General features: G+C 34.6%; 1 protein-coding gene across 1 annotated transcript in view; it reads left to right on the top strand.

Annotated features, from left to right (window-relative positions):
• LOC113812896 (trichohyalin) overlaps window positions 1–11,811 on the top strand; it is a gene marked incomplete in the record, with an annotated part of 175,576 nt that extends 163,765 nt beyond the window's left edge. Inside the window, 5 exon segments of the mRNA XM_070136129.1 lie at window positions 1–2; window positions 1,333–1,469; window positions 2,089–2,348; window positions 7,654–7,742; window positions 11,357–11,811. The exon segment at window positions 1–2 is cut by the window's left edge and continues 157 nt beyond it. Coding sequence (XP_069992230.1) covers window positions 1–2; window positions 1,333–1,469; window positions 2,089–2,348; window positions 7,654–7,742; window positions 11,357–11,385 — 517 coding nt within the window.
• Window positions 11,812–12,023: the final 212 nt, after the last annotated feature.

The following is a 12,023-nucleotide window of genomic DNA, read 5'->3' as shown; positions in this document are numbered from 1 at the left end:
GGGTGAGTGTCTGGTGGAGGAAGAAGGGAAGAAGGGAGGAGGGAGAGGGAGGGAGGGGGGGAGGAAGAAGGGAGGAGGGAGAGGAGGGGGGAAGGATAGGAGGAGGGAGGAGGGAGGAGGGAGGGGGGGAGAGGAGGGAGGAAGGAGGAGGGGGGGAGAGGGAGGAGGGAGGAAGGAGGAGGGAGGGGGGAAGGGAGTAGGGAGAAGGAGAGAGTGAGGAGGAGAACGGAGAGGAGGAGAGAGAAGGAGAAGGGATAGTTAAGGGGAAAATAGGAGAAGAGGGATAAGGAGAGTAAGGAGAAGGAAGGGAGAAGGAGAGAGTGAGGAGGAGAAGGGAGAGTTAAGACGAAAATAGGAGAAGAGGGAGAAGGAGAGTGTGAGGAGGAAGGGAGAGGAAGAGGGAGATGAGGAGGGAGAAGGAGAGATTGAGGAAGAGAAGGGAGAGGAGGAGGGAGAAGGACAAGGTGAGTGTCAGGAGGAGGAAAGGGGGAAGGGAGAAGGAGAGAGTAAGGAGAAGAGAGGGAGAAGGGGAGAATAGATAAAGAGGCAGAAGGAGAGAGAAAAGGGAGGGGGGAAAGAGGGAAATGAGTGAGAGACAAAAAAATAGATAAAAGGGGAAGGGGAGGCAGAAGGAAAGAGAGAGAGAGGGGAAGGAGAAGGCGAAGAAAAGAAAGTGACAAGAAAGAGAGGAAGATAGAGAGTGTAATAACAAAAAGAGGTTATAGAAATAGAGAGAAGAAAAGAGGAAGGGTAAAGAGAAGGAGAGATAGGAAATCGAGAGGGATAATCAGTGGACGCAGAGGAATATATGGAAGGAGAGAGAAAAGGAGAGAGCGAAGGAGAAGGAAAGGCTGGAGAGAGAGAGAAGGCGTGAGAGACAAGAGGGATAAGAGAAAAGTGAATGCGAAGAGAAAAGGAGAGGAGAAGGAGATGAGAAAGACATGGAGATTAAAAAAGTGTTATAAGAAAGAGAGGGAGAGAAGAAGGAGGGATTAAAAAAAATCTATAAATGGGATAGGAAGATAAAGATAGAAAGGTAAAAGAGAGAAGGATAGGAAAAGGAGAGAGAGATAAAGAGAGGGCAAAAGAACTAAAACAGAGATAGAGAGATAGAAATAGAAAAACAAAAAAGAAAGAGAGAGAGAAAGACATAGAGATAGAAACAAGAAAGAAAGATAGATAATAAGAAAGAAAGAAAATAACAAAATAGCAACGAAGAAAGAACCAAACAAACAAAAAGGAAAGATAAAAAACATCAAGAAAATAAAAAAGCATCAACAATTCATATCAAAATTCACCATCTCCCCCCCCCTCCTCCCCCCCCCCCCACAGAGAGACTACGCGAAGAATTGGAAGCCGAGAAATTCAGAGCCGTCGAGGAGGCCCGGGTGCTGGTGTCGAAGCATCTGGAATACGTCAACGCCACGCTCAGGGAACAGCTGACTGAAGCCGTCACGAGTAATAACATTGTGAGTGTCTCCGTTTTTTTTTTTTTTTTTTTTTTTTTTTTTTTTAGGGGGTGGGGAGGTTGTGGTCCTTTTTTTTTTGAGGGTGTGGGGAGGGGGTGGGGTGTGTGGGGGTGGGGGTGTATATGTTTGTATTTATATAGGCGCATATATACGTGTATGGGTATATTTATGTCAGAGATCATGCGCTGCAGATACTGTATTATATATTTACTAATCTCTCTCTCTTCCTCTTCCTCCTCCTCACTCCCTCTCTACTTCTTCCTCCCCTCCTCCCTCTCCTTCGCCCTCCCTCTCTCCTCCATCTTCCTCCCCCCTCCCTCTTCTTCCCACTCCCTCCTTCTCTCTCCATCTCCCTCCCTCCTCCCTCTCTCGTCTTCCTCCCTCCCTCTCTACCTCTTTCTCCCACTCCCTCCTTCTATCTCCATCTCCCTCCCTCCTCCCTCTCCCTCCCTCCTCTCACATCCTCCCCTTCCCCTCCCCCTTCCTCCCTTCCTCCCACTCCCTCTCTCGCCCTCCTCCCTCCCTCCCCCCACCCCATCCATCCCCCCCTCTTCCCCCCTCCCCGTCCCCATCCCCTCTCCCCCCTCCCCTCTCTCCATCCACCCCCACCCGCCCGCAGTACCGCCAAGAGAGCGAGGCGATGCGCATGGCTCTCCAGCGGCGCGAGGAGGTCATCCAGTCTCTCGAGGAGGACATGGCCAAGCTCAAGGCGGAGTACGGCCTCAACAAGAGCCCCTCCCACCCTCACTACATGGCCTCCCAAAGCTCCCTGGCCTCCTCCAACGACTCCAGCAGCACCTCCTCCAGTAACTCGCAGGACCGAGTCAGTCTGTCCGAGTCCATAGGCGCCTCAGCGGAGGAGGAGACGCCGAAGTCGGGGTGAGTCAGGCTCCAAGTTTTCTTTTCTTGGAATCTTTATTCATTTATCGGTCTCTATGATTATTATCTTTATTTTTTACTTTTTATCAATATGTATATATATATATATATGTATATATATATGTATATATATATGTATATATATATATGTATAGATGTGTATATATACATATATATATATATATATATATATATATATATATATATATGTATATTTATATATATGTATATTTATATATATGTATATATATATATGTATATTTATATATATGTATATTTATATATATGTATATTTATATATATATATATATATATATGTAAATATTTATATTTATAAATATACATATATATTAATATATATATATATATATATATATATATATATATATATATATATATATATATATACATATATATATATATATATATATATATATATATATATATATATATATATATATATATATATATATATATACATATATACATATATATATATATATATATATATATATATATATATATATATATATATATATATATATACATATATATATACATATTTAAATATACATACATACATACATATATATATATATATATATATATATATATATATATATATATATATATATATATATGTCTATATATGGTTCTTTCACTATATTAACTTTTATGTCCCATTCTTTTCATCATTTTAGTTTTAGTTTTTAGTTTCCTAGAATGTTCTCGTGAAAGTCTGTTTAATCTGCTTCTGTTGCATCTGTGCAATAGCGCCTAATTAAACGTTTTGAAAAGATGCATAGACGTGTATTTATATGGAGTGAAATGGCTGGTGAAATTAACGCTGAGGGAATAACATGCCAAGCGTTGCGAATTTGTTTTAGGCTGTGTGCAAAAAAAGATAAAAAAAAGCGCGCCATTTTTTAAAATTGTAGTTCAGATAAATTGCAAAACATCTGGCGTATATGGTTGTTAATGAAATAATTATATGCAATGCTGCATCGTTTGGAAGTATATCTTTATATGCTTTTTTTCATTCATTTCAATTTATTTATTTGTATATATATATTATTCATTTGATAACATGGCTACGTTGCGTTAATGCCTGAAGGTAAACGTAAACCTAAATAAATACATAAATAGATAAATAAATAGATAAATAAATAAATAAGAAATAACAAAAGTTAAAAAATGAAAAATAAATCTTATAACTAGAATACCTTAAACGCTCCAAAAAGATGTTATTAAAAAAAAAAATATATCATTTTATCATTTATTCATTCAGAAAATACTATAACCAAAATTTAAAATATAATTTAAAAAATAACAACGCTGACTTTCGCTACAAAAGTCATCTATTTTCCTTTTCCTTTTGCTTTTGAAAATGTGTCGCTCATTCCATACGACTTTCCAGCGTTCGTGTTGATATTGCAAGGGAAAAAATATGTTTTAATTACAAGCTAACAATTAGCCTTAGCAAAATAACCTCTCTGCTTTCGGGTGCCAGATTGAAGCGTAAATTATGCTTATAAAGATTTTGAAGATAATCTGCATAGATGTAGTTTCGATTTTAATTAATTTGTGGCTGTAATGTAGAATGTCTTAATCATTTTTATTTTTATTTTGAAGGATTTTTTTTTTGAGTATTGAAGTATATAATAAAGATGAAAAAGATAAAGATAATACTAATAATTAAAATAACAATGATATTGAAATTAAAATCAATCAAATGGTTTGTCATTATATAAGAAATTGATAATAAAGACTAATAAATATACAAAGACATAAACATCACATAAAAATGAATAAATGAATAGACCGGATCTCAAAAAAGGAAAAAAAGAGAAAAAAATACATACAAAAAATTAAGCAAAAATCGCGAAAAAAAACGAAAAAGAAAGAAAGAAAGAAAGAAAAAAATACATACAAAAAATTAAACAAAAATCGCGAAAAAAACGAAAAAAAGAAAGAAAGAAAAAAAAATACACACATAAAATAAGCAAAACCACGAAATAAAAAAAAGAAAGAAAAACAAACAAACAAACAAACAAAAAAATAAATAAAAAAAGAAAGAAATTGCAAAGTTCGCTACAAATTCCAGGAATAATTAGATTTTGCAACAATTTCGCAACGTACGTGTCACCTCTTTCATTGGAATATTCCATTCTATTGTCTAATTGGTCCACGTTAAAATGGCGTTACGAAATAAAATAAATAAAAGCGATTCATGTAATTAAAACAAATATTACTCCTAACGATAATTAATTCCAGCCATCCTCTATATAAAAAACACGTGTATATCATGTATATAAGAGGCTGATTAATTGTATATATGTGTAAAATGTATGTGTACATTATGTATATATCTTATCTGCTCGTATGTATAGAAATTAGGATTTTATTTATTTTAACCGAAATGTTGGTAATATACATATCAAAGTGAGAGAAGGTATATGTTTTATTTACTATTTTCTTAATTAATTAGTGTCGTTCTCTGTCACTAACTTCTTTCAAAGTGTCTACTGGCAAGTGTTAATTATCATATCTAATTAAACTTTTTTTTTTTTAATCACTCTTTTGAAGAAATAGGATCCTGACATGTTTCTCTCTACGCCTTTCTCTCTTTATCATCAATTTTCTTCGTTTTTTATCATTTATCTTATTAATTATCCTTACGTTTAGATAAAAAAAAATCGTACGAAGGAATAGCATTTCGATGTAATTAATTAATTAATTTTTAGATTATATTATTATCTCGAAAAGGGAAGGGGATCTTTAATACGTAAAATATTTAGAATTAAAGCAAAGACTATGAGGAAAATAATGATGCGAATGGGATAATGACGTTATTTTGAGTGTAATGATGACAGTAATGATGATAATGATTATCCTCGCTTAATAATGATGAAATAATTACAGAAAGAATTGGCACTCAAAGATCAACTTTTTATTTTTTTTTATTATTCAATATTTCTCTCTTCGATTCTTCGGTAATTATGATAATGGTAATGATGATGATAATGATGATGACAATGATGATGATGGTAATGATGATGATGATGATAATGGTAATGGTAGTAATTATATAATGATGATGATAGTGATGATGACGATGATGATAATGGTAATGGTTTTAATTATAATGATGATCATGATAGGATGATAAAACTGTGATAATGATAATAATAAAGATGATGATAATAGATATAATAATAACAGTAATGGCAATGATAATAATGATGATTTTGAGATTAATAATAGTAATGATAATACAGTATAATAATAGTGATATCATTATATGGTAAAAATAAAAACAAAAATAATAATGATAATAACAATAAAAAAATAAAACCCGAATTTTTCATAACGTTTTTTTTTTTCGTTTTTTTTTTCTAGCCTCACGTACCTTACCTATGCCACTATTTTCTTTCTCTTCTTTAAGTTTCTCCCCCCGAATGTGGCACTGGCACTCACGGGCGTTGGCCTCATTGCCTTGCCCTTCCACCTGGTGCCATCCGAGGTGACCCAGGCGCGAAAAATTTAGAAATATCAAAAGAAAAGATTGAAAAAAAAATGGAAGGAATAGTACAAGATTTGGCAAAAAAAAAGAAAAAAAAAGAGAAAAAAAAATAGCGATCATTATTTTTTTCTTTTTTTTTGTGAGAGAAAATGCCAGATGATAATGATAATATCAGAGTTCAAAAAGTTTTGTTTTATTTTCACATTTACTTTCCCCTATCTTTCTCTCTCTCTCTCTCTTTCTCCCTTTCATCTCTTTTATTTTCTCTTTTTTTTTTTGGCCCTTCCTCGGTTTTTTCGCAAATCCCCTAATTTAGCATTCCTGCTTTAAGTATACGATATTGTGTGTGCGTTTGCGTGTATGCGTGTGCGTGCATTCATACATGTGTACCACGAATAAAGCCATACGTACAGGTATATTATGTCAGAAATAAAACTTCCATATCATTATGAAAATTTCCATTACATTGTGGAATAGGATTTTTTTTCTCATCTTTTTGGGGTTTACAACACGTTTTAAAAATTATTTACTTATTAATGTTATTATCTTTATCATCATTTCATTATAATTATCATCATCACAGTTAATATCACTATTAATGTCACTATCGTTATCATTTCCCTTTTTGTTATAATTCTCATAGGCTTTATCATTACCGTTATCGTTATCATCATTATTTATTCTATTATTTATTCCCTCACTTTCTCATTACTCTGTTTAGCACTGACGTGGACACATGTGTATTTTTTCCCTTTATTTTTTCTCTTTTTCTCTTGTTTTCTTTGGTGTTTACAGACCTGTGTGTTCTTCAGGGTATTTTTTCTGTATATATAGTTTATTTATCTTTTTCTTGTATTTTTCTGCGGTTATTATCAGTTCCTTTCAGTTATTTTTATTCGTCTTTCGTTTCATCTTCATCGTCATCATCGTACCAATCTTTCTTTTCTATTCATCATTAATATTTTTTTTCATAAATTCCTTTCTTCATATACAATATTTTCCCTTTTTTTTTCTTCCTTATCATTATTTATTTATATTTTTCTTACGTCAATCGTTTCTCCTCATTATCATTATCTTTTTCTACCTTTATATATATATATATATATATATATATATATATATATATATATATATATATATATATATAAATCCAACCATTTATTTCTAAATTCTTTATCATTTTTAGACTATTTTTCTATTAAAAAAAAAATCAACTCATACTCACTACCATCATCATCTTTCCAACCATTTATTTCTAAATTCTTCAACTGTTACCAGAAAAAAAAACAATTTTGATATTAATGTCCATCCTCCTCCTCCTCTTCCCCCCACCTCCTCCTCCTCCTCCTCGTCTTCCCCTACCACCTCTTCCTCTTCCCCCACCTCCTCTTCCTCTTCCCCCACCTCCCCCCTCCTCCTCCTCCACCTCCACCTTCCCCTCTTCCCCCTCCTCCTCTTCCCCCCACCACCTCCACCTCCTCTTCCCCCCCTCCCCCACCTCTTCTTCTTCCCCCACCTCCTCCTCTTCCCTCACCTCCTCCTCTTCCCCCACCTCCTCCTCCTCCACTTCTTCCCCTTCCCCCCCCACCACCTCCTCTTCCCCCTCCTCCTCCTCCTCCACCTCCTCCGCCACCTCCACCTTCCCCCCCCTCCTCCACCACCTCCTCCTCCTCTTCTCCCTCTTCCCCCTCCTCAACTTCCTCCTCTTCCTCTTCCCCCACCACCTCCTCCTCCTCTTCCTCCTTTCCCCCCTCCTCCTCCTCCTCTTCCTCCTTATTATAGCGGTAGCGGTCTTCTGGGCAAAGTATTCGGAGGTGGCTGGTTCGGCAGTTCGAAGGCAAAGGAGACACCTCGAAGGGGAAGTGCACCCTGTAAGAATATATATATATATATATTTTTAAAAATATTTTTATTTTTAGGAATTCTTGGATGAATTGGCGTGGTAGATTTATTTATTTTCTCAATTTTTGATTAAAAAAAAGAAATACAATTCTTGGGTTAATTGGCGTGGTAGATTTTTTTTTCTTTTTTTGGAAGGGGTGATCTTTGCGGGTGTCTGTTTGTTTGGTTTTTCTTCCTTCCTTCCGTATGTGGTATGTCTTTGTTTCTTATTGTTTTTTAGCTTTTTATTTTCTTTCTGTCTTCTTTTTCTCGATTCTTTTTCACTTCTCTTTTCTTCTCTCTCTCTCTCTCTCTTTCTCTCTCTCTCGCTCTCTCCTCTTACCTCCCTCCTCCTTTCTTTCATTCTCTCTTCTTCACCTCTTTCTCCCTCTCCCCCTTTCCCTTTCTCTTTCCCTCCCTATTCCCCCTCATTTTCTTTCTCTCTCCTTCTCTCTTTCCTTCTCTCTCTTCTATTCCCCGCGCGTTATTATCACTCGTTATTTCCGTCGTTCTCAACTAACGCCCTCGCACGCGCGTGGTTTTAATCGTAGTTGTGTTTGTTGTAGAAATTTCGTTGTAAAATTTCGTTGTAAAAATTCGTAATCTTCTGTTGTTGTATTTTTGTTTATTTTTTTGTTTGCTAACGAACTGACGTGTTTTTTTTTCTTTGCTGGCGATTTGCATGTGTTTCTCTTTGCTTGTTTGTTTTGAGGTTTTGTTTTGCAGAAGGTGATTGCTTGTTGCTTTTCCTTATTCTTTAATTTCTTTTCTTGTCTTCTTTCCTTCCTTTGTTAATTTACTTCATGATTTTCTTATTTTCCTTATTTCTTTCATTCGTTGATTTCTTTCATTCGTTGACTTCTTTCTTTCTATGATTTCTCCTTCCTTCCTTCTTTCTTTTCTGCTTTCTTACTTTTTTTCTTAATTCTATCTTCTCTTCTCTCATTCTTTGATTCTTCCATTTCCTCATTTCTCCTTCTCCTTCTTCTTCTTATCTCGCTTCTTATCCTCTACCACCTTTTATACGATTTTTCTTTCTTTTCATAAATATAAATGGACATGAACTCTGCTGTTATGACAATGAAGATAACAAAATAACATATTAAGATTCAATAAAATGTTCTTCATTTACTAAAAAATAAGACGAAAATGGGGGAGAAATAAAACTTTGGACCTTATTACCTTTTCCTTTGCCTCTCCCTTTATCAACCCTTTTCTTCCCCTTTCTTAACCGTCTCCACTTCTCCTTTCTCTATTCTTTATCCTTCCCTCTCCTCCTCCTATTTCTCCTTTACCTTCCACTTCCCCTTTCTACTTCTCCTCTCCTTTACCTATCTCTCTACCCTCCTATTTCTCTTTTCCTTTCTTCTCCTTCTCCTCTCTCCCCCTTTCCCGTTCTTCTTCTCCTTTCCCTTCCCCATCCTTCTCCTCCTCCTCTTTCCTCCTTTCTTCTTTCTCCTTCCCTCATCTCTGTCCCTTCCCCCTACTCCTCCTCCTCCTCTTTCTTCTCCTTTCTCTATCTCTCTCCCTTTCCCCTTATCCCTTCTTCTCCCCCTCCTCTTCGTCGTGTGGCGCTGGTTATAACAGACAAAAACCGACTGACAGTAACACCTTGTAAGTTGTGATCTCGTCAGTGCTGTAAATAACATGCTTAAAGATTTTTTTTTTGTGATTCAGTCTCAAGTAATGGTTGTAGTTATAGTGGAAAAAAGTATTAGTATTAGTAGTAGAAGCAGCAGCAGCAGCAGCAGCAGTAAGATTAGTAGTAGTAGTAGCAGTAGCAGTAGCAGTAGTAGTAGAAGTAGTAGTAGTAGTAGTAGAAGTAGTAGTAGTAGTAGTAGTAGTAGTAGTAGTAGTAGTAGTAGTAGTAGTAGTAGTAGTAGTAGTAGTAGTAGTAGTAGTAGTAGTAGTTGTAGTAGTAGAAGGAGAAGAAGAAGTAGTAGTAGTAGTACCAATATCAGCAGCGGCAGCAGCAGATAGTAGTAGTAGTAGTAGTAACAGTAGTAGTAGTAGTAATAGTAGTGATGGTAATAGCATAAGCAGTGGTAGTAATAATAATAGCAGTAGTAGCAGCAGTGGCAGCAGTAGCAACAACAGTAGCTGAATAATTTATAATTTTAGAACTAGGTGGTACTTTAGAATTAGATTTAGTTGCTAGTGATTGCCAATGCACCGTAGTATTTCCTAAAAGTAGTAGCATTTGAGTTGACAGTGACTTTGATTTGACAAATAACCCCCCACCCCCCACCCCCCAGCTGCTAACTATTCCCTGCTACTTTATTAATTAACAGTCACTTCAGTAATACTTGCAATGGCAAAGGGGTCATATGAATTGTTTTTCTTGGTTTATTTTTGTTATCATGACACTTTTTTTTCCCAATCTCTGTTTTTCAATATATATTTTTTCCATATTTTTTTCCAACTGTATTTTTTTTATCTACTATATTTTTCTACTATATTTTTTCTACTGTATTTTTTCTACTATATTTTTTCTACTATCTTTTTAACTACTGCATTTTACTATTATATTTTTTCTATTATATTTTTATACTATATCTTTTTGCTATATTTTTCTACTATATCTTTTTACTATATTTTTCTACTATATCTTTTTGCTATATTTTTTCTCCTATATTTTCTTTCTGTGATATATTTTTACCATGTAAAAATCTAACTCAATATCCAGTGCAACATATTGCATGTTGCATGATTGCTTGAGCCGTATTGTTTACTCTGCATATTGAGGCTTGTTCTGTTTGTGTTTGTGCATGAATGTGAATTTACTTGTATTAAGTATTTATTTGTATTATTAGTTGTATTACTGGTTACTTGTATTATTAGTTACTTGTATTTTTAGTTACTTTTATTATTAGTTACTTGTGTTATTAGTTACTTGTATTATTAATTACTTGTATTATTAGTTACTTGTTTCATTAGATACTTGTATTATTAGTTAATTGTATTATTAGTTACTTGTGTTATTAGTTTTTTGACTGGAAGCATTAAAATAAATCAATTGAAGGTTGCATGAGTGTGATGTATTACATTTCTATAGATTTTCTGTTGCTGTAGTGCTTGATAAACTAAAAAAAAAAGAAGAAGTATACTACACATATTTATTTTCTATTTCCTTGTTTTGTTTACTTGATGTTGTTTTGCTGCTTTGATTTGCATTGCTTATGTTGTGGTTATGTTTTCATTGTTTTCTTTGTCATGTTGGATACTTTGTTTAGTTTTCAACTGTTCATTTCACTTCGTGTCTTCTAGTTTCATGTCAGTTTATGTCAGTTATGAATAATATTGATAGTCTAGAATAAGATTTAGAAATATATAAATGTACAAGATTCATATTTTTTCACTATATAAATCGTAATTACTTAGAGATGGTGATAAAGTTAGCATTCTATAAGAAATCTGATTAAAATGAGTCACTGCTAATAAAACCATTAAATTATCAAAACAATAATATCTAAACCTAAAAAAAAAGAAAAAAAGAAAAACAAAGCAAAGCAATGAAAAGAATAAAGATAATGAACAACATAATCCAAATAACACATGATAACGATGAGAAACAAGTCACTCATCTATTTTCTCTTCCTCACAGCTACGGGTAATCAGTCGAAATCTACGTAGTCCTCACAACCTACTCGACCCCCCCACCCCCCTTACACTCTCTCCTCATACACGCACACACCCCTCCTTGACGTTCTGAAAAGGGGCGGTGTGTACTCGTGTGTTATGGGGGAGGAGGAGCTACAGAAAAAAAGGGGGCGTGGCTGAATATTTACGTCTGACGTCATCAGCAGCAGAGATCGTTCGAAGGGCTTGTCTGTTCTCCGTTTCTCGTTTTTCTTTTTTTATTCTCACTTTTTCTCTTACTATGTCGTCGAGTTCTTGTCTTTGCTTATGTCTTGGGCTCCTGGTTTATTTATTTATTTTCGAAAGGAATTGATTTATTATCACTGGAATGGAGGACTTTATCCTGATTAATTCCAATCTCTAGCTATAGAGATGGTTAATTACGAAGCAAATTAAGGAAACACCAAAAGAAAAAAGAAATGAAATCAAATTGTTCTTAAAAGTGAGCTCAAGACGTTAAAAATATCCTGCTTTCCTTTCAAATGTTTCTCTAAATTACTCTTCAACCAACGCCTTTTACGTCTTTTTACTGATGACATTCTTATTCCACAAATGGTATGGAGATTTTGTCTTGTAATATTTATTGCTTTTACGATGTAAAAAAGAGATATATATAACAAAAACGAAAAAAA

This window comes from Penaeus vannamei, chromosome 21 (genome assembly GCF_042767895.1).
Source record: "Penaeus vannamei isolate JL-2024 chromosome 21, ASM4276789v1, whole genome shotgun sequence".
Taxonomy (NCBI): Eukaryota; Metazoa; Arthropoda; class Malacostraca; order Decapoda; family Penaeidae; genus Penaeus; species Penaeus vannamei.
This window is presented reverse-complemented; position numbering and strand designations above follow the sequence as displayed.